Here is a 23975-nt window from a genome sequence, read left to right as displayed (position 1 = left end):
TCTGCAGAGCTGCTTACCAGCCAGTCAACCCCAACCTTATCACTGCATGGTGCTCTCTCTTCCCACAGAAAAGGCCTTTGCATTTGTCCTTGATGAATTTCACAATGTTCCATTCCTGCAGCCTCCCCAGGTCCTTCTGGACAGCAGCCCTGCCCTTGAGGATATCAGCTGGTGCCTCCAACTTGGTGTCAACTACAAACTTCATAAGCATGCACTTCACCACCTCTTCTGGTCATTAATAAAGAACAGGACATGCCCCAGGATAGACCCGTAGTGGTACTCCACTTCTTATTGGCCTCCAGCTACAGTTACGAGGATCCTCAAGAACTGCCTCGAAATGCATTTAAAGACATGTCAGTGGCATAAAGTCATGTCTGTTCTATCTGTGTTATGAGACAGCAGCTCTTGACATAAGTTAGGTCAGCTGAAGGCCAGCAAAATAGTAAGACAACATCAAGGGATAACAGAAGTACTATGGTCATGTTAACTTCCCTTATGCAAGTTTGACTGCAGCAGAGGGACTTTCTTCCTATTCGGCAATAGCACATGCAGGACTTGTGCATGTCAGGGTGTTTCTCCTGTCACCAGATCACCCCACTTAATGTTACAGTTCAAGAAACATTTACCCCAACTCTCAGATCTAGGTATTGACTTTTGTTTGCATTCCAAGTACTTAGATCCTTTAGCTGAGCTTAAAACACTATCATTGTGTTCACATATACAGGAAAAGTTTTGCAAGAAGCATTTGGAAAAAGAACAAATGTTTCCAAGGCCCCATCTCCCACTGCTAATGAGTTAAAGAATCCCCAACTCCCTACCCCACCCTGCCTTACTCTGCAAACCCTTCTAAAAGCTCTGGCCATTACAGACTAAACACATTGGGAAGCATGATCATATATCAACATGTGTCAGACTAACATTGGAGGCAATTCAAAAGAACATCATACTATTCACCCTGGCCTAAAGATAAAAATTCTTATATATGTATTTTATAAAAATGTGTCTGGAAGTAATTTGAGCCTAATGATTCAAAGGCAAAACCATGTGTAAAATAACAAATCTCACAAGGAACAATTTGATATTCAAGTTTGCCTAAAAAGATGACATTTCTGTTTCTATCTCAGTCTTCTGAGGCTTGAAAGTTAGCAATATATTTAAAAAAAAGGAAGGACGGGTTGGATCTGAAACTTTTTCTACTTTCAAATGTGGTTTTGCCTTGCTTCCTACGGAAATAAGGCTTATAAAATTGCAGGGGCTCTATATGGGGTGTGCCCATATGCACATTTGGGTCTGTTTTCCCCTAACAGCTTCTGAACACATTGTTAAACTTGAATGATGCACAATTAAGTGCCAAAAACTCTAACTTCTTACCAGTTCTATGAAAATAAAGGAGCAGATAAAGAAGCAAATCCATTAATACTCTGACTTGGGGAAAGGCTTGTTATCTCACCTCTTTTTAGTTATCAGAGAATCCAGATGGGAGACAGACGTTAGAAGCCAGACTTCCACAGCTCTGCTGCTCATGAGACCACTTGTTATCAGTCACAACACGGTTGTTCTAGTCTGCAGACTATTTGTAATACACAGATCCACTCCTCCAGGGCCCTCAGCTCCACATTTGCATTATGGATCATTAGTATAACCCCTGGTACTCTGTACCCATGATGCTAGGCACCAAGAGGACATATAACAGAGATGACCTTTCATCTTTAATAATTCAAGGTGCAAGGGGAACACAACATATTTGCAGCATATGATTTGTACCATTGTCCCTCTAATAAAAGATGCAGAAAGACCTTTCTGCATTTTATCTAAAAAACGTTCCTCTTCCATTAGTCACAGGCTAAAAACTGTAGAATGTATTTCCATCTTCAGATTATGCTGTTGAATCATTTCCCAGAGTAAAATGGAGAAAGAGGACTAGAAGTTTTCAAATATCATTAAAGGTAGGACAGGCAGCAGAACAGACATTTCTGAATCTTTGCCAGCTACCCCAGAACATCCCCCCTCTCCCCAGTGGTAAACTCTGCCTCCTGGCTTGACACTCCCTATCAAACCAAGTGCCTTCCAAACACTTCCCCCAAAAATTGTAAAGAAAATTTAGGATGCTTACCTGCATAGGACGAGACGGGGGAGATCTGCAGGGGGTAGAGCTGGCTCATGCTGAGGGGTTGTTCATCACTTTCTGTTGTTACCTCTACCACCTGGCAAACATCAGGAGGATTGGCAACTATCACCTGCTCCTCACTGCTGCCATCAAGGTGCGGCTGTCCTACAACTTGGGGTTAGAAAAAAGAAATGCATTACTTATAATACCTTGACCCTGCTGAACCTCTGATTGCTTATCCTTTTGGACTGATTGCTATTAAAACAACCTGAAGCCTTTAATTCAGTCTCAGTACTTTCTTCCATGGCCATCTGCTTTCAGTGAGACTTCTAAAGGAAACTTGTGTGATTTAGTTTCCAACACCTCCAAAGAAATTTCCTTTCCACTTGTGAGCACTGGAAAAGCCTAACTCTCCCCGGCTTTCCTAGAAAAGGTGTCCTTTGACACGACACACCAGCTGCCAAGATGCTTTTACATGGAAGCCCACAGCCGCACTCCTCCTTCACCCAGAAACAGAATCTCACCAGGACGTATAGAGCTTGGCAAGCCAAGCTCCAGGCTGACCAGACCACCACTTGCTGGGACCAGTGAGGTTTTGAACCAGTGTAAAAGTGGCTGTAAATTTCCCCTCTCTATTCCAGAGAGTGTCACCATCCAGCAAGTTTCTATTTTTCTATTTCATTGTTTTCAGTGGTGCCCAGCAAAAGGACAAGAGGTAATGAGCACAAACTGAAACACAGTAAGTTCTGCCTGCCCATGAGGAAAAAATTCTTTACTGTGAGGGTGACTGAGCACTGGAACAGACTGCCCAGAGAGGTTGTGGATTCTCCTACTTGGGAGAAATTCAAAACCCATCGGGATGCAATCCTGTGCAATGTGCTGCTTGAGCAAGGGGGCTGGAGTAGATGATCTCCAGAGGTCCCTTCCAACCTCAACCATTCTGTGACTCTGTGAAGCTGCCAACATCCCCTGGACTCTGGGTGCTGTGAAGTGAATTAGGCACCATACAACCAAACGGGTCAGAACTAGCATGCAAACCACGTAATACACGTTGGAACTCTGATTTACATATGGCATGAATCTGCCAACGATTTTCCTCCAATTAGATGCTTGTTGTCACAAATCCTGGCAGTGTCAGTGATGGTATGTAGAAAAATACGGTCATACCTGTAGTCTGTAATACCCATGGCCTGTGACTGAAAGTTGCAGTCTGGTTAGCTATTAACAGAGGATTTTCCTATTCCCCCAGGCACATGATGTTTAAGGCCAAATTATCATTATTTATTTCAATGAAGTGAAGGCAGCATGGGTGCTTTGCACGTGTGCCAAAACACTTTCCAGACATTAATTGTGCTGTACAACACCTTTTGAAACAGTGGAATAACCTGAGGTACCAGCAGGTTAATAGGCAAACCAAAACTACATTGAAAGCCAGAACCTCCGATCTCTACAGCTGCTTGTACAGACAATTTCCTCTGTGCAGTATAGCTCCATTTTTTACTCAAGCCATATGAACACGACACATGCATTAATCCAGTGCTGAGCTGAAAGCCACCAGCTAAACAGGAACAGCATACAGGCATAGTGCCATTTCACAGGATGACCAACCAGAATACACAGCTATCCAAGAGAAAAGGAAGAGCTATAGATAATGTTCCACTGGAACATAAAGCATCAAGAGTAGCAATCTTCATACAGGCAAATTCCTACCAATTTCAACCAGCATTTGTAAAGATTTTATGTTAGAGAAACTGGTTCAAATGCATTTGCACATTGTAAACCGTTAAGTCTTAAAAGCACTACACAACGATGAATGCAGTTGCATATTTTAAGTTTTACCTAATATCTATTCTGCTAGATTTTTCAGGCACCAACAGTCCATCCCACATGTTAATACGATTCTCGAAATGGTCAGTTATTAGATGTTTCAAAGGACAGAATAGATAATTCATCAAGCAATACAGTCCTGAGTCATTAGAAATTCAGACAGAATATTCTTTCTGGACCCATGACGTAGAAAAATACAGGCAATGAAACACAGTAGCTCTTGCAATTCTTCTGTTAAGTGACCAAATTATGGTGATTATTAATAAAAAGATTTAAAGAAAAGCAAAAGATATAATCTTTTACTGGACAAACTAAGATACGTATACACAAATACACATGCATATGTACACAAACCATTCCTGCCTTGTTATATTTAGACTAGGCTAAAACAAAACTTCTTGAGGAAGAAAAGTAGCAGCTTTTTCTCCCAGGAAAAAGCTACATTTCATTTTGTTTTGTGTAGTGCCAAGTAACTACTAGAAAATCCCCCAAACCTGGATGTGTATTTCATGAGGCAATTCCAACAAACAGAAAATTACACAGATACTCAACAGTCTTTTAAGAAGCCTCATCATTACAATTACTACAATTTTGCTCTAAACATTTCATCTCCACTGTAACCAACCCTTTCCTAGTTCTGAAAGAATCTGCTTTTTACTGAGTGAGGGAGGAAACGCTGCCTCCCACCCCTCTGCAACATCATCACAGTAACAGCAAGCCATCTTTTTATCTTTCTCCTCAATACCTGAAGAATTCCTACCCACCCCTAGAGATAACTTCAGTGCAGCAAAAGATATTGCTCACTCGGGCAAAATGTAACTGCTTTTCCTTGAGCTGTACTATGTCAGAAAACATTGCAGGTGCTGTTTCTGTTCTTCTTCCCTCCAGCTGACTTTCCTCATTTCTGCACAGTTAATCTATTTTGCCTTTTTTTTCCTCCCTGTTTCTATTAAAAACCTGCTCGGAGTGCTAAATAAGGATTTCTCTCTTCAGTTTGGATAAGCACTGCACTTCATAAGCCATTAATTACACAATGGAGGATCACAGTTGCACACCCAAACCTAGTCATCCTTCTCCTGAAAGTGGATTCAGAGCCTACCAACAGGGCAAAGGGAGAAGACACTAGCCAGATATTTCCCTGTAAGTCCATGGAAGAACGAAAGCCTGTAACATGCAAACTCAGTTCTCCTCCTCAGAACACGTTGCTTGGTTTTCATGGTACGCCTTTGACTACTCTTGTATATTGATGCTGCTATTATGGGTCCTGTCCTGTAAATTACTGAGATCTTCTAATGTGTAACATGCATTCATCTCATCACAAAATTAAACAGGAGTTCAGGATATGCTGTACTGCAGAAAAACAAGCTGCCTGCAGCACAATTACTCTCAACTGATGTTAGTGGATTTTGGATAACATCAGATACAATCTAAAGACTGTTTTAATTGATCCCTGCTTGACTTTAAGGCAATAACACAAAGCATCTGGGCATGAAGCTTCTTCCCTGGGGCTGTGTATCAGCCTTGGGCTATTTCAGATTTATTTATGAGTTAGTCAGGAAATATACTTCAGTATTCCTTCAAGTTATAAAACCTTCTTTAATAGTAGGAGCAAAACCTATGTCCTAGTATTCTTAGAAAAGCAAGGTCTGGCTAAATAAATTGCCATAAAGAGAGGAAAAGTACTCATAAATGCCTCAACCATAAAAATACTTGAGGGAGTGACTTTACACAAAGCCCTGTGACCTAAGAAATGGACATCAAAAATAGTCACTGCACATAGTATCTGTCATCTCTGCAAACACAAGATTAACGTATGTTTTTTAAACACATATTTCTCTATATGCAGAAAAGTGGAATTCTACAGAAAGCAGTATATGGGTCACATTTCTAGGAGCCCTTGTTGCAATGACAGCCTTAGCCAAAAAAAAAAAGCTGTCAAAAAATAACCCAATTATTCTACAAAGAACCAATTATTCACACTCTGAGATGACAGCTAATTCCTACTGTACGAGTTTCTAAATACAGTCTTCACTGATCTTTGTTGTTAGCTCTGTGATATTAAGAACTAACTCTGCTACTGACGTACCAGTAAAAAGAACCAAGTTCCTCCATTTCATATACACATTTAAAGTCACAAATAAAACAGCACCCTATACACAGCCCTTTTTGGAGTAATAGAAAACAGTGACTCAACCCCAGTGTAACTCCTACGTGACACTAGCTAAAACCCCCTCCTAGCTAAGCAGCACTCTTTGGAGCAAGTTAACGCCAGGAAAGGCCACCTGAAAAAAAAGGCTGGCAAGGCTTGGGATCTCAGGAAAAGCGCCGTGCCGCAGCAGCGCCGCTCACCACCTCTGTGAGGCCGTGGGGCTGGCCTGCAACCAACATCTCGTACGGGCTGGGCTAGCAAAAAAAGCCTGGGCATGATCACAACCATGTTGTTCCTTGAAGTGCAAAATGCTGCTAGAAAGATCAGTTTGGCACAGCCAAAAGTGTTATTCTGGTATCACCTATTTCATGAAATGGTGTTTTAAGTCATCTGTATGCTTAGCACACATGAAAAGCATAGGAGTACTTACCTACAATGTTCACTGTACTGTCAACTTCATTTTTTATACTGGAGGACAGGAAATAGTCAGAAGTGTCATCATTTAGCCCATTAATCCCAAAAGATGATTCAACTGGCTCTTGCTAGAATGAAAACAATACAGTTGGGTCAGGTTTGATTTATTTTAGGAGCCTGGACTCAATTCATCTCTCTGTGTTGAGATGATAATCAATTCAAATCACTTCTGCCTGACACGTACCCCCTGCTCCCTGTTAAACACAGTTTACTAAGATGAACATTCTGGTTCTTCTAGAAGAAGCTGAAGTTTATTCCATTTCCAAATCTTCCTCTCTGAAACTAAAGATATTTTTAATTTTCAGATTTAGAGTGAGCCTTCAGAGAGCAAGAAATTAGTGTGCTATTTACTACAAGAGATTAACATTTGGAACAACAAGGAAGAAATAGTGCAGTTACACTGCAGTTACAGAAACAGTTATTTAATATTCATCCTCTTTCCCTTCCAAACCTGATGCATCTCCCAGCACTCCCTGAAAGGAAGTCTTAGCTTCTGTGTAGTAATTACCGAATTCTAGCCTTAATTTTTCTCTGCAGCAAGTTTGAAAGCAAACCAAAGTGTTTACACTAAATACAGCCTTTTAGATCATATCATAAACATTTCCACAGGGCAACAGTGTTGAGAAAACACCATCTGTTCTACATACACTAAGCTGCCCACAAAATACATTTCTATACATCTGTTACAGTCAGATGGGGATCTAAGAAACTCCCTTCAGAATAGACTGCAAAAGTTCTAACTCCATAATTTCAGGATTTCTTTAAAAAGCTATGAACACTTTTAAAGGACTAACTACAAAGCCAACCTTCTCCCCTTTACTAGTTCCCTGACAAGAACTATCGGGTACAAAGCGTGAAGTCTTCTGCTCTTATTCTGGACCAAGAATGGCAACATTGGAAGTTAAGTCCTGCGTTGCTGTTGACCTAGAGACATCTGCAGAGAGGGCCAGAACTGCCGGTCTGATCTGATGGCGTGCTGTGCCCATTTTTATTGGGCACTTCAGCAAGTGTAGGGCAAAGGAAAGTCTCAAGCGCTGTGGTGTCAGCCCTTCACTGTACTAATCCTATAAACTTTCCTCATGGGGACAAATGGGGTGACAACAGTGTGACAGTTCTTTTTTGGATGCCACGTGCTGCAATTGCGATCAATTCAAGAAGAGCTGTCCCTTTGACACAAGTCTCTGCCTCTCCAGCCATTAAGCGAGGCCAAAATACACATACCCTGTTCCCAGGCCCCTTTGCAAGGCCCCTTGCAGCTTTAGAAGAATGGCTGCTAGGTCTCTGATAAGCCACACTAGCTGTGTGGACCCACAGGTCAAAGAACTGGAGTATCCAATACAAAGCTGGAAAAGATAAAATTAGCTCCTACTGATCCATCAAGGATCACAGACTGCAGAAAGAGGTTAGGACTGTACACAGGGGCCCTGAGCCTCCAGCGTTGTGCAAAGCACCTGAAAACCCTTGCCCAACACAGCAGCCCCTATGGCAATGCTGCAGGTAGAGCAACTTGCGCAGCTTTACTAAGGCTTACCTATAAAACTATTTGGTAGCCCCTTTAGAGCTGCAGAAACAAAAATATGTCTTAGAACTCAGGTGATGGTGCCAGACCCACAAAGGGACTTGGTCAGTGCTACAGTGTGAAATCACCTAACTCTGCCGTGTTCAAATGCCTGATGGAAGCCTAAGCTAAATGTGTGGGGAAAGGTGCCACTTAAAATCTAAGTCTGAATGGGAAGCTGCACACACAGTCAACAGGCAACGTCTTGGATAAGGTGGAACTTAAGCCTCAGGTAGGCAGCTCAGCCCTTAAATTTGTTTCAAAGGAAAGCACCTATTTTTATTTCAGCTACTCAAATACTTATGGCCTCTTCTCATTGATAAGTGTTCATGTTACAACAGAAAGGCCCCATCTGACCAAAAGCCCAGTGGCTAGGAAGCGTATCTGCAGGGTGGGGGACACTTATCTGCAAGGGGGGTTGCCCTTGTCTAATGTGGAAGAGGAATTTGGTACAGTTCAGCTCTCACCTCCGCAGAGGGGATGGGCAGGAAGTGCTGAGCATCCTGCTCAAACCCAGCACCACTACTCTGCTCAGTGAGGTCTGGCAGTGTTGTTTACCCCAACAGTGGTCACTTTAGGGCCTTGGGTGCCCTCAGGATCTAGCAGCAGCTACACAGGTATGTTAGTCCTTTTGTAGATCTGTCCTTTGATCCTTAGCTTCTCCCTCTGTTTATGTTACCCCATGGAATTTAACAGGTAGGTCATGGAACAGCCTCCCACTTATCTTCACCGCATAGAGCTTTTCAAGATAAGTACAAGGCTTTCAATAAAAAACAGAGATTCAGATCACAGGAATCCACATCATCAAGCAAAGAAATTGTAAGTACGTTTCAATTTCAAAAATGGATATTTGGATTAACTCAACCACCACCTTTCCTCACTATTGCCTTCAATATTCAATAGTGTATCTGTTTTAAAATTTAAAATTCATGCATATTTGGAGGTCAGCGCAGGTACACATTTTTTCAAATAATGGAAAATAGTTGGGAATACAACCAGGCCCTGGCTCAAAACCTACAAGAGCTAACTGGCCATAAGATAATTAGTGGTTGGCATACACCCCTAGGTACCACGCGCAGGTGTGTGTGTATATATATGTATATATATATACACACACACACATATATATTATATATATATGTATGAAAATATTTATGTACTAGAAGCACAGTCAGGTCAGCTTACTGCTGCTGTAACACTTGTGTGCTGTTCAGGGCAACTGAGCTGCAGGAAGGTGCTTCCAAAACTTGTGAGCATCTCCCTGCAGATACCCTATTCCCAGGCATAATGCCAAGAGTAATAATCTCCAGACATCATTGGAACTCCCTCAGTAACAAGTATTTGCGAGACTAATCTTAATGAAGAGGATAAGATTGTTCAAGCACCTCTATGGCTTTTCAGGTATTTAATACTTTGACTAAAGAAAGAATTATGAAAGAGGAAACAGCAACGTGCTGCTCTCAGCTTTGAAAAGCATCATCTGCTGCCCTGCTCTGACAATCAGAGTTTACTAGCTCCCTCAGAGTGCAGGTTATGATCAGAGTCAGATTACAACAAACAACTGTGGCGACAAAATCAAGATATGATGGTTAAAATGGTTCCTTAAAGTCAATTTAAAATTACAGACAAATAAAGCAGTATTCTGATATACAACTATACAAGTCACGATTACCAGAAGAGTTTCTGCCTTCCAAATCCGATTTTAATAAAGTATTTTTTCCAAAAATGGCCTCAGCAGTCATCTGGCCCAGACTACCTGCTAGCCACAGCACGCAATGCTTCGCGGGCTGCATCACACAGACTTGGGAACCACAGTCCTTGACAAGCAAATAGCAGAGGACTGAGCTTTTGTTCTGTTACATACACTGCTACATGCTACCATGTATAGCATGTACTGCGGATTCAGTAACCAAATCCCGGATTTTAGTGACAGACCCAAGTACACAAACTTTATTGAAGCTTGAAAGTCTGAAGGTTTTACAATTTACTCTTTGAAAAAGCTGAAGTAAGTCCCAGTCCTGCCACTATTAAATATGACCATCTGCAAGAGGCCCTCAGCAGAACTGCCACAGCCAGGAAATGCCATGCTTTGTAGGATGTGCAAATGTGAGTTTGGGTCCATGCTCTGAATAGGCAGAAATCTCAAATACTGACTGACGAGATTTACGACCAAGTTATTCTAACTGACAAAATACAAGCAGAACATGCAGCTCTGACAGAACTTTCCCCTTTGCCTAAATGAAAATGAATTTCCAATGCACTACGAACACAAATTAATTGCTCCAAAAGGTAGTTCCATTGTTCAGAAGCATTCCTTCCGTAATTACTTCATTTCTACTTACACAGACAAACAAACGGCAAATGTATTGCCAAGGCTGCCAGTTTTCCAACCTCCAGGCATTGCAACACAAGGGCTGTGTCAGCTGATGACGTCAGTCACGGCTGCAATAGGCTTCACGTTTTTTTTTTTTTTAAAATCGAACATCCAATGTAAGCTACTTAAGGAAACCACAAGCATGGGAGATTTGCAAATATCCACCATAAAATATTGTTGAGTCTATTAAAAAATTTTGCAACGGATTGTTTTCACAAGCTCTCACATGATTAAACCATCAGTTCTTACCTTAATTTGTTTGAATTTGTCATCCTTCTCGGACTTTGTTTTTTTTCCTGCAACAACAGAAAGAAGATTTTTTACAGTCTTCTGTACAATGAGATATCCTTCACTTCTTCTATACGCACTAAGAAATAGCACAATGTACCTTAACATGGCAGCATCTCACAGGAAAAGGAGAAGTCATTTTGCTTAATTTTAAACCTACTTTAAGGCCTGGGCAGTCAAAAATTCATCTTGAACATTTTGGCTTTGTGTGTCATTTTAAAAGGGCTACAAAAAAGGAGCACTGATAGGACTGGTGGAAGCAGTTTCAGTCAGAAAATAAGATGAAGAAATTGGACCTCAGAGTGACAAACTAAGAGATGAAACCTGAAAAGGAGAAGGAAGGGGGAAAAATACTCCTAATGAAAAAAATCAAAATATATGTCTCATCACATTTGAGAGATGCTGTTATTGTAATTAAAGGAAAAGGGAGATCTTTGATTTAACATGTAAAAAGAGATCACAGTTATTTTCAACAAATATTTTTTTAAATAGTTGCGACCTGGGGTGGAGGGGGGGAGTACATATTATAATTCATGCAAAATGGCTTATGCAACCAGGCTGGATTTGAGAATCCAGGGGGAAAAAAACAAAAAACAACAAACCCCACACACACATATGGCCCTCACAAAACCTTGTGCTTCTTGGCAGGCCTCGACATCGCTGCCCCTGCTCCAACCTGAGCACGCCCTGCCATGGAAGCTGAGACCAGCTGATGCAAGCTGAGCTCTTCCCACTGTGCAGATATGCTCCACACATTTTCCCCATGCCTACTACAAGGTAGCACCATGAATTAGAAATATTTGCAGTCAAATTCTTTTGCTCTCACTCATACATAAACTTAGGCATGCGGCATGCAGAAAGGATGAGGGAGAATATATACAAGGCCCCAAATATGCCACAGATAAACAGCAACTAGACTTGCTGCAGAATCCTCTCCCTCTACAACTCCAGAATCCCAGCTTTCATTCTCAACTTTTCTAGTTCTTACAGCTATGAGAGGGACTGACCACAATGAAATAGAATATGGTTTAGGGAAATACGTCTGAATCTACAAAACACACCATAGATAGAAATCAGAAACAGTTTTAAAGCAAAATTTTTCTCTTTTTTCCAGATTGCTCTTCCTTTCATAGCCTAGTTCTGCCCCATAAATGCTAGAGTTCCTTATCTTCATTTCCAAGCACATTTACTTAAGATGTTCCTTTCAGATCTGAGTTTAAGAAAACAACAAATTGAGCTATGGGTGAAATGAATCAGATTTTACAGCAAATCATGCATTTGGACTGCAAATTGTCTTTTCATCCAAAACCCCTAGGCACTGCTGTCTACAGGAGTAAGTCAATGTTTCTAACTCATAAGCAACCAAATATTCACAGGATTCACCTAGTCGTTGGGTCTTCTCCTGGCACGTGGGAGACTTAATCACTAAACTGAAGTTGGGGATTTAAACACAAATCTTTCCTGCTTTACCAAGCATTGAGCAAACACAACAGTCCTTTTCGCTCATTCTTCGTGGTCTAGTTTATTTCTTTAACTCAAGAAATGGTTTCATGGTTTAATCTTCTGAACAGAGATATAGCCCCAAAATGTCAAACTGGGGAGTTTGCTACTTGTACAGAAAACCAGGGTGCTGAATTTGTGCTCCCAACTCCACATGACAGCTTCATCCCTATATTCTTCTACAGAATCAGGTTTTCCACATTTGCTGTTCAGCTACATCAGTATCTGCCAAAGCCATGCTTAAATGTGTATTGCTCCCAATCAGTTCAAAAACACGAGTTTATTTCCACCCTTGTCTGAAAACAGACGGCAGTATGCCTGCCTCCAGATTCTGAATGAGCTTTACCTTGTTAAAATAAAATACAGTGAGTTCTAAGCCCCCCTAATCTGTGTCCTTGACTGAAGGGGTACAGTAGTAAATGAGACCCACTTCTCCCATGAGAGCTAAGGAATAGGCAGATATGGCTCTACGTTGTCCTTGTTCTTTAGGATACCTCATGGGGACTGTGATTTTGGAAGTGCTACCACACTCAAATGTAAAGAAGCTCTTCTCCATGGTATTCTCAGCTTCCTTAACACGTGCTTTAATTCAGTACTCACATTAACACCTCTTTCAGAAAAAAAATTCTCCTGATTCAGGTTAAGGGTGTTTGTCCCACAGTAATTTTTCATCTGTTTACACTGTACTGCTGTCACATATTAAACCCTGGCCATTTTGCAGCATTTGCTTGGAGCCCCAGAACTGAAACAAGCTATGTACCTGGAAATGAGATCTAACCGCACCACCACTGGCTTTAATAGAACTAAGACAATTTACACGAGACCATCAATTTGGGGAGATCATATCTTGTTGATCATCTCTTGAAGTATCTTGTTCTGTTAATGGAACATACTCTGTTTTTCACAGAGAAGTTTTGAACCTCGGGGAAATGTCTGGATAAAAGCATCTGACATTGCAGCAGCTGAAGGAAAACTGGCACATTTTGCAAACCTCAGTATCCTCAGTAGTTTTTGCCGACAAAATCATTGACAATGTACCCCAAACCATTTGGATATTCACAAGCTCTCTTGTCTACCTTTTTTGGACGGTCTTTCAGATAACGGCAACATCCGGTACACCCTGAAGGCATTGTTTCCTTTCTTTATACTTTTGTCCTTCACTTCTTCTATATCAGGCAAAGAGTTCATAGCACATCGGAAATTTGCCTTCCATGTTTTTGGATCAGGTTTATCTACTCCTGACTGGTATTTTCCTAAGCAAGAAAAGAAAGTTAAGTACATATGATGTATAATTGAAAACCTAAGGCAAATTAATAACTACATGAGTTAACTTCAAGTATTAGTCTTCAGTTCTTAAGACAAGCATTCAAACAATAGTTTAGGTTGCAAGAGAAAATGAATGCTGTGATTTCATTCTCCTGCACATTTTTAGAACATGATTAACAGCTTCTGCTCAAGAAAGACCTAGGGCACTGCAGATCAGATGCAACTCTACAACAGTACGGAAAAGCTTGCACAGCATTTACTTTTATTATGTCTGGTTCAAATCCATAGAAACACATAAAAAGCCTAAGGGTCCAAGTCTACAAAGCACTGAGCATGCTCTACTCTTGGCAATTTTGAATCCAATCTTGTTAACATTTAAATCAATTATGTTTTACTGTGTTCCTCAATGCAAATGAGTTATGGTCCCTCAATAAAGCTGGAGAGTACAGACCTTGAAAGAAGCACTTAACCTCCCACAGATTTGGAAACTTAAATTCACTCTCTGTGTTACTAAAAGCAAGGATATGAAAGAAAGAAAGAAAAAGTATCTTTAGAAGGGAAAAACAAAGTGAAGTCTGTCCTGAAAACAGAGAGTTCCAATACCTGTGTGAATTGCCCAGTTTCTAAATAAAGGAGCATCTTTTTCAACATCCCACCCATGTCTTGCAGCATGCATCCAGGGAATCTGAAAAATCTTCTTCTCCTAGAAGGGAAAACAAACAGGAAATGCCAACACTGACTGACTTGAGGGATTTTCTGGTGACTTTAAGTCACTTATTTAAAAACACACTTCCCGCATCTGCAAGTGTTTTGCTTCCTTCTAACAGTACTGCTGTCACTGAACTCAATAGGAAAATATCCACTGGCATCCAAGGCAGAATACAACTCTAAGCATATGAAACATCCGATGCCCCTTCATGGACTATGCGGCTGGCAGCTTTCCAAACTTACACACGGACAAAACATGAAGTGCTACACATTTCTCAACATTCAAATGAAAGCTGGTTTTGGCAGCAGACACTTCTATGATTAGAAAAATCAAATATGAAAATAAACAACCATAGGAACAGAGCTAATTCAAGGGATTTAGAATTCAGCCAGTAAAATACTAGCATAGTGAAAGAAAAGGATCTCTGAAATTAAAAAGCCAAGCAACTAGCTCACCTGAACGAATCAAATACAGATACCTTTTGAGTGAAGATAAAAGGCACAGGACTCCCTCTGCAGGGATGGGTTTAAAGGTAGATGAACTTAGCTTAGAAACTTCAGGACAAGCTCTGAAATTACTGAAAAGTGGATTTAAAACAACTCAAAGGAAGATTTTTTCCACACAACAGGTAGTTAAATCAAGGCATGCTATATGTGGTGGAAGCATAAACTGATTCAGAAGGTGATCAGAAACTCATGGAATATAATCCACTGGTGACTATTAAAGATGACAGTTTTGAGATGCAACTTCAGCTCAGGGAGCCCAGTGGTTTCCAGAGCTCAAACAGTACAGGAGGGGAAAAAATCCTAGTACACCTGTTGTATTTCTTATACTCCTTCCATAAGCATTTTGCACAGGCCATCATGAAAGATGGGCTACTGGACCAGATAGATCCTGGGTCAGATGTGTTTTACATCATACAACACAGGAATTAATTCCTATGTACGGACCTAAAGGGTTACCTAAGAACACATTGTATTAATTTCTACAAAGCCATGTAAAATGCATTTGTTCTGCAGCCTTGGTTTTTCTTCCTTCTTGGGAAGGGGATATATCTTATCTGACTTCAAATGCAAGCAACTTGCTCTGTAAATATTACCATAATTTGTCTAGATTTCTTTTACTGACAGCAAGAGAAAAGCACTTTAAGGATACAACTCATTTCTTTCTGAGGCAGCCACCTGAACGCTGTCAACTGAACCACATCCCAAAAATGCCTATTTCTCTCCATTGACTACAAAGGACTCCAGTTAGTCAGCTCTCATTTCAGCATCTGTACTGTAGATGCCTAAGGTCACGTGAGATAAATCCTGTGCTCTTTCCCCTTCCTTCAACAACCGCTGTTCTTCCTTGTCTGTCTGGTTAATATTTCACTAAATGCCAAGGTTGGTTTTATTTCCCTTCCTTTCTCTGTGATCTCTTCTTTCTTGGGCCTGCATTTTGCGTCATCCTTCAGCTCTTTTCTTCAATCTTTTCTGTCATTTACATTCACTTATTTAGAACTGCATTATTCACTTCTCACTTCCCCTCCTCTTTTCTTTAATTTGGTAAAAGCATAGATTTAATGTGTTCCTCCCCATTCCCTCCCACGCTCTCACCTTCATTCTTCCTTACTCTATTCCCATCACTTCTTTCATGTCCCTTCTGCCTCTTCAATCTTCATCCTCTATACACTTGATCATCCTACAGAGATGCTCTCCTCTTTCCCCAAGCAGAAGTTGTGTAAAGGAAAAGCTGTTCTGTAGTCCACAGTACTACTATATTCATTAGAGCTAGGATAAACTTAATTGCCTCTACTCTCCTAAAGCCTATGAGGGTGGAACAGAGCTCCATAGAAAACAATTTCTATCAACCAGAACTTCAAGAGCTGAACAGATTAAAAAGTCTTCTCATAGGCTTGAACCATCCTACACAATGCTACAGAGGCTATACTATTGTTTTGTATTCTGCATGATAGTTCAAAAAGTCCTATAGGAACTTCCAAACTGAATAAGACTCACAGATATATCAGGCTTAGCACTCTGTCATGGTCAACTGTACTCAATGCTTCAAAGGAAAGTGCCAGGACCTTTTCAATAGCAGTTTAAATGTCTTTTTATTACAGAGTTCTCCCTAATTCCAAACGTCTTGAAGCACAAAGATTTATAGCAAATTATAATATAAATAAAAATTGTAGTATCTGCCTATAATAAATAATTGCATATACATAAAAACTACAGATTTTGTCATCAGCTATACAAATATCTAATCTCTCCAAAATCCCACAAGACCGCTGACTGCAATATCACCACATGGCCATGAACTCCACAGCCTAAATATGTGTTCTGTTCTAGTTTACCTAGATTCTTTTTATTTAACAAATTACTTCTGAATTTCACCAAAAGCTCTTCTCGGCAAGTGACTTCACTTATCTGTACTAAAACAAAAAACACACATTATCAAACATTTACCCATATCCTTCTTGGGTCTGTACTTACTAATAATGGCATTAATAGGAAAAGGCTTGTCACTGCTCTTCCTTAGACTCGGCTACACCTACAGAGCCCTATTTCAGTTCCTCCATCCTCACTCAGGAATCACTGCTGCAACCCACAGAGCTGTTTTGGTGAATCACTGAACTTGATGCCACCTTGTAACAGCCAGGATCTGCCCCAGGTCAAGCTAATAGAATAGCCTGGGAAGAGTCTCCTTGCTGTCCTACTATCAGAAAGCACTTCCTGTCCTTACCACCACTGTATTTTCAATACATCACTGAATCCTTTAATCAACAACCTCCTACAACACGAGGAGTCTCTTCCCTCTCTGGCCTTGTAGAAGCATCTCCATGCCTCAGTAGCCTTCTGTAACCGGCTGTGAACCCCCTATGACAACTTTCTTGATCCCAACAGAACAAACTGAGGAACCCCAATTTATGTGCAGGCTGCATTTTGCCACTGTTGTTTTCTAAACTATTCCTCCTACATCCTGGCTCTGGCTGTTGTTTTGTCTGCTACCGAGTAAAGCTTTCCCTGCATTTTCCAGAATGCCTAGCTCCTTTCAAACCCTGAAGTTTAAGATTTTCCATTAAGTTCTGTGCAGCTGTCCATACTGGAAGTGATGGTTTCCCATTTGTTTTAAGAATACTGCAAGATACAGAACAGCAGTAGACCTGTTCAACCATATGCTGCCTTGTATAGCACTTTATCACCAGGCATTTGTGCAGAAGTCTGTATTTCTTTGAAGAATCATACTCACTTAAAGTCAAAAAGCACAACCCACAAAACTAGTGCAGCAAAACAGGAACTGCTACCAGATTCCAGTGGAGACATCAAAAGGAAAAGGTGTCACATTCTTAGAAGCAAGCAGGAAGAGGAAAACAATATTGAACACTTGCAATTCTAACACTGCAAAATCTCCCAAGTAGGAGAGTGAGCAAGACACACTAGCAAGAAAGTCATAGGACAAATTTTAAGCAGTGACATCGTCTTGATGGTAATAGTCCAATGAGATCAACTGAAAGTAGAGGAAGAGATTAGGTAAGTCAGCTGTTACCTGACTCATCATTTTAACTGAGAGGTTTAATTCCTCCTTCCTGTATAGGAAAATCCCCAAGAAAAAAAATCCCCAAGAAAAGACAGCCCATGAGCAACCCAGAATATTACTTCCTGAAGTATTTATTTCTTCAAAAGTTATGTACAAAAATGACATTCTCTTTCTAAGCTGACACACATTTCTTTTTACTGTGAACCGATTTATGACAAGCTCTGATTTAAAAATACAAGTCCTGAAATCCTCCTACTTTCACAGTTAGTTCTGCATGTACACAAAGCTATGATGCACATGATACTTTCTCACAGATTTCATGCATGACCTTGTTTATAATCAGGACTTACAGTAAAAATAGAAATATTTTTGGTTTAATGATTCATTGCTGGAACAAATCTTTAAACATTTTTAAACAGAAGCACTCAGAAATGAAATTAGCTAGCTGAACACAAAGGCAGCTCAGACGGGTTGTCAAATCTGAGGATGGGAGTAGGGAATCAGTTTAATTAACCTCAATGCAGGCCATTTGTCCTGGCATCCTCCCTCTGGTAGGAGCCGGGTCTTTGTTTCAGCAAATCAAATTTCAAAATACAGTATTTGTAAGACAAGTATTGGTCAATATAAAGTAGGCTAACTAAGGACAAAACTAAGCTCTTGCATGCAAGAAGTTCATGCCAGAAGGACCAGGCAGAAACTGCTGTATCAACATGATCAAGATAGTGGTAAACATTACATGACATGGTATGCCTTGCAAAAAGCCTTTACACGCTGGTGGGCTGAACTTGAAGAATGAATCCCTTAGCATAGTGGCAACCTTTTCCCACTGCAGAGCAAAGGAAGCAAGTACGTTTCTGCAGTGTACTGAAAAAGGTTAAGTGAGAGTAATCTACAAAAAAGGACAATTAATTTAACAGTAAGACTAAATCTTACTGTTATTAAGATATTGTGTCCTGTCAGGCACAGAGAGACTCTTTCAGAATCAAACAGAAATGCCCAGGGAAGGACACCAGCGATGGGCTGTCAGCAGGAGAGAACTGACACAGAGGTAGAGATAGCAAAGGAGAAGAATCCATGGGGACCCAAATGTGGTATTCAAATTACAAAGACAACAGTTAAAACCAGGCTCTTCCTCCTTTTTAACTGTGACCCTGTTATGCAAGAACAAAGACCTACTCAAATTCACAGGGCAGCTAACTTGGGAATGGATAAAGCAATATTTATTTACCCAGTCACAGCATGTGAGAGTCACTGATGCAGGGAGTTCCTGAGAAACAAAATGCGTAGCTGAAATTTAAAGGGCTCCTGATAATTTTATAGCCACTAAATATTCTAGCTTGGAAAGCTGAAATGGAAGACATCTTAACGTCATTCCTCGGATCTGAAAATGATCACCTGAGCATCACAAATACTAGAGGAGAGAAGATACTAGACTAACTGGACTAGTGTCTTATCCAGACTGGCTATTCCTATGGTTCTGCACTTACTTTTGTACATTTCTTCCATTTCAATAATAAAGTAGTGTTTTGTAGCTAAAACTGATTCATTCTTTTTAGTGCGGTGAATTCATCTCTTGTATACTGTAGAGTACACACAAGATTTCTTGGGTTTATTACTGTTCAAAGTCTCAAATACACTCTGTTTTATTGAGCCAATTAAAAAAAAAAAAGAGAGAGATCTAATTAATGCTGACATTTTGAGCCAACGCTTATGTTCTCTGTGTGTCTAACACTCTCAGTAAGAGTTCCAGACAAGGAGTATTAGGTTTGGAAAAAGGAAAGTTATCCTGTTTTCTCCAAGCTCAACTGCTTTGAGACGTATCAGAAAATTCACAGGTGACTGAAAGAGGAGATCATCTCTTTTGACTCAGAGGTTAATGAAAAATATACTATTATACCTCAGAAGGGCATTCGTTCAAATCCTTCTGACACTACTTGGTGAGCAATTTGTTCCCAGCTTAAAATCCTAACGGAGTCTTCAGAACAGTTGTTCTAACAAACAAAGAGCTGGAGGAGGAAAAATGCTTTCAAACAAGCCACAAATCTAACAGGCAAATATAAAGAGCTTCAAATCTGGAAGGTAAGGCCAGAAGAACAGGTTCAGCAGGAAGCATGCAGCTTTGTCCTTCTTTCCCACATTGCCCCTTTGAAAATCAGAAACACTGATTTACTTAACCCAAACTCAGACCCTACTACAGAGTATCCCCGTTACAAACACATGCTCACATGTCGGTGTGCGGACCTTACCTTATTTAGCCATTTCAGCCCTGGTATTGTGTTAGAATTTATTTGTTCTTCCAGCCATGGGCGCATCCGCATTCTTTCGACAGGCATCGTTACCTGTGTTAGAAGGAGCTGAAGATAACAGGAGACAACATTACTTGTTTTCTAGGCACAACTGCAGTTCCCCCACCTCAGCCCAAAAGACAGACAGACGTACCTATTGAAGATTTGCAGCTGTGTAATAACCACACACATAATACTGACTTTGACTTTGCGGGGAGCCTCCCACAAGAGCAACTGAGATAATGAAGTGCTATCATAGAAAATGGTCTTCTGGTATACTTCTATTGGTAAACCCTTTTAACTGAAGACTCACCAAAATGGCAAAAGTTCTTCTGCTGACAGAGGCAGCTTACCAGAGGCACAAAGGAAATCAACTTAGCTCCTAAGGAGACCTCTTTTGGCCCATGCACTTGCATTTGCACAGGAGGGGTTTTTTTGCCAAGTAAAAAAAATGGTTAAAAAAAAACATGCAAGAGACATCACAATACCTGCTAAAATACTGTATCTACTAACTACAGTGTCTACAGAAAATGGCTGTTTCTGTCTCATGAACTTGACTAAGATTATGAAAAGTATATTTTACGTTACAGTAATTTATGAGACAACTTTGGTTCTGGCTGAGTAGGAGTGCCCTCCTCAGCTTTCTCTGATCAATCCAATCACTGGGTTTTTTAGCTACTGTTTTACATTTCGATACTGCTTAGTTAGGAAGTAAGTGGTCTACAGCCACCTCAGCTGCACCAGGACACGTTATATTATTCAGTTAAGACTCAGACTAACTTCTCTCTCTCTCACACACACACAGACACGTGACCCTGATGCCATTTCCCTGTGTAGACCTGTAAATTATTGACATTAGAGTCCAAAGTCTTGAACTTGAGATAGGTTAATGTTTTTAAAATTTTCTATCCCAGGCACCTCTTTGAAAGTGCCAACCACTACTATGTGCAGATCAAAGCACACATTAAACTCCTGTTAGGCAGCCTGCAATGAGTCACTTCCACATTCAAGTACTTGCATTTAGGCTTCTTCTTCTCTCCCCACTACACCAGGTTCGGCTCCTTCCTCTCTCCTTTGTTCTTTACATCTGCGCTTTCTGCATCATTCTGCACTTCTCTGCTCTGCTATTCTTGTCACCTTTGATCTTAAAAAAAAGAGAAAGAAAAAAACAGACTAGGCACATATTTGAGAGCACACAGCAATGACACAAATGTAAATGGGTTCGTTCTTTCTTCCTATGGGAGCAGAGGCTTCAGACAGACTAACAACTAGGCAGTACCAAGCCCACACCCAGCGCCAGAGGAAGAAAAGTGTTCGAAGTTTCCTCTCATTGCTCTGAGGATAAGTATTTCCTGAAACTAATAGGGAATTAAAACCTGAGTACAACAATAACGCTCTTTGGTATATTCAGAGAATTTAACAGCAATTGCGCTCAATTTCTCAGCAAGCACATTGGCATTTTCCTTATCACTGTGTGAAGCTGGTCGCTAGAGTTTCAGCCTCAACCTTTTCCATGGTTACCCCCTCCAATGACTAAGAATTTCTATAATAGCTTAGAAAACAGTTGTGACTTCGCAGGTCCCTTTCAGATGAGGTTCAGATACGAGAAAGTAAACCTGACAATAGCTGAACCCTTGTGCAAAGCCCCAGTGCGTGTGAGCCCCACGAGCAAAGCTGTTCTCTGAGTCACGGCGAAGCAGGCTCCGCTCTTCCCTAGAAACCCTGTAAGTGCTGGCTGCCTTTTCTCAATCACTCAGTACCATCACCTCCTCCTAGAAGCAGGTCAAAGCTGGAAAATGCAAATGGCAATGTACTCAAAACAAAAGTAAATTTCTATTCATCTGTCAAGGAAGAGGCACGTACAAGCAACTATCATTTTAGATTCGTTTCTTCCTATAATTTCTTTAAATACATGTGCACTTTGACACAGCTCCTGGAAACACCATGTATAATCATTAGAATTCAACATGTGAGTGCTCCTACTTCGCAATGGGACATGTCTTGTTTTCTGGCTAATGAGCCTCTAAGACACAATTTCAAGCCTACTTGAATGAACTACTTAGCCAAGAGGCGAAAAAGTAATCTTTAAAGTAGTAGTGACAAATCCCGCTTGGGGCAGTCAACTAGGGGAAGAAGTAAAAGCTGCCTCTGTGAAAAAACACTGTGTTGTGAGGTGAGAAAGCTGCCAGCATCGCTGTTGCAAGGAAACAGAAATAGCGAGAGGCAGAGTTGCCTCTTCCCACCATGTCCCCAGGGCTACGCCAGCTGTTCCCTGCAGATGCTGCCATGCTCACCTCCTTCTCAGCAGCATCCAAGTCTTCTTGGATTAGCCTGCTGCTATCGGCATACCCCTTCGCATCCATCACCCACACCAAATCAAACCAATCAGAAGTAATCAGCCAAGAGGTCTGGTTTGTGAGAGAGGAAGAGTGCAGCTCTAAAGACCTGTTTATTTGAAAGTAAAACCAAACCCAACTGAAAATAACCCTTGACAATGTCCAGCTGGAGGGAACTGTGGGCATCTTCTGGAGAAACATTTTTCACAGAGGAGTGAACATAGCACACTCCTGTCCAGTTAGAAGGTACCCTGTGCTCCTCTAAGCCCACGTGCTGCAGCAAACAACGCCTAGTGTCTTCAGAAGACACTCTCAGAGCCTTCCTCTGCAGGACAGTACTGACCACACAGGCACTAAAACATACTACGTTTTTTGACAGCTGCATGTCCATGGCATGTCCAAAAATACTGAGTCAATTGTAGCTAGTAATTGCCTGAGTGAAATGAAGGTGCCACATCTCCCCTTCAGATCTGTCAAATGCATGTTTTATTGTATAGTAAGATGCACCAAGTTCTGCACTGCCTTGAAAGTAGCGTCTGTCAGTCTGTATCTCAACATTGTCTTCCAGTAAGTACAACATAGAATTAGGAGAGTTAATGTACCTCATTAAAAACAATTACATGGAAGAAAAAGTGTGTAAGAGTTAAATTTCCACTGGTTCCTCTCTGAGTTAGGGCCAGTGTGATGCTATTATATAAATTATTCAGGATGTGCAACACAGTTAACAAACACAGTATTAAGATTTATAGTCTCAAACAGGGCCATAAAACAGTTCTCCTCTTTCAACATATCACCCCGGGGAGGGCTTGCACAGTAAAACCCTGTGGCTTAAGGGAAGGGAGGAGGGAAACCTCTGAGGAGTATCCCTGGCCAAAATGCATGGGGCAAGCAGACTCCTAATGTCTCAGATTTGAATTCCCCTCTTTCTCTGAGGCTTTCCTAGATCAATAGGGGCTAATGGATGCACTTGAGAGTCTTATTCTGGTAGTTCCTCTCCATGCTGCTTTGTTGTTTTAACTTTTTCTGTTAGCTTCATATGGCAGAATCTACAGTCATCAGTGAGTAATGGGACAACCACTTTGGGCCATTAAAAGTAGTTTGTAAAGAGTTTGTAAAGACCTCTGAAATCCTCCAAAAGAGACAGCAAAGGCATGCGAAGTACCACTGGCCAGCACTTAACACCAAGTTAGCTTCACCCTACACCAGAACGCATGAATTGTAAAACACACATACAAAGCCAGAAACCAAGGTAAGCCATACAAAACACTAGGCATGCCAAGTTCCTTCACTTCAGCTTCTTGCTAGTGTTTACCCAGCAGAAAGGTGAAAAGCAAAAATAGCTGACCCTTTCCAGAATGAAACATTAACATTTATAACCTTAAGCAGGCCTATAAAGCAGAGAGCACCCATACACCTATCTCTTATTTCTGTTCAACATTAACTTTGTACTTCCCACTCAGATCTACAGCCAAGGGCCCAAAGATATGTTTAGGTGCCTGTGTATTTTGTATAGAGAAAACAGGCTCCTACTCATATTTTCAGAGCTGCCAAGGCATCCAGTTCCCACTGGCTTCCTCTTC

The 23975-nt window shown here is 40.9% G+C and overlaps 1 protein-coding gene across 1 annotated transcript in view; it reads right to left on the bottom strand.

Annotated features, from left to right (window-relative positions):
• The window catches only part of IRF2 (interferon regulatory factor 2), a 46960-nt gene that overhangs the window by 5625 nt on the left and 17360 nt on the right, over nucleotides 1-23975 (bottom strand). Inside the window, exons 2-8 of the mRNA XM_062575749.1 lie at nucleotides 21078-21203; nucleotides 20021-20128; nucleotides 14147-14246; nucleotides 13354-13530; nucleotides 10739-10785; nucleotides 6514-6625; nucleotides 2114-2278 (exon numbers count right to left, since the gene is read on the bottom strand). Of these exons, the coding sequence (XP_062431733.1) occupies nucleotides 2114-2278; nucleotides 6514-6625; nucleotides 10739-10785; nucleotides 13354-13530; nucleotides 14147-14246; nucleotides 20021-20107 (688 nt within the window). The 5' untranslated portion in view covers nucleotides 20108-20128; nucleotides 21078-21203. The remainder of the gene's footprint in view (nucleotides 1-2113; nucleotides 2279-6513; nucleotides 6626-10738; nucleotides 10786-13353; nucleotides 13531-14146; nucleotides 14247-20020; nucleotides 20129-21077; nucleotides 21204-23975) is intronic.

The sequence above is a fragment of the Rhea pennata genome, chromosome 4 (genome assembly GCF_028389875.1).
Source record: "Rhea pennata isolate bPtePen1 chromosome 4, bPtePen1.pri, whole genome shotgun sequence".
NCBI lineage: Eukaryota > Metazoa > Chordata > Aves > Rheiformes > Rheidae > Rhea > Rhea pennata.
Note: the sequence above shows the minus strand (reverse complement) of the source record. Positions and strands in the feature narration are given on the sequence as shown.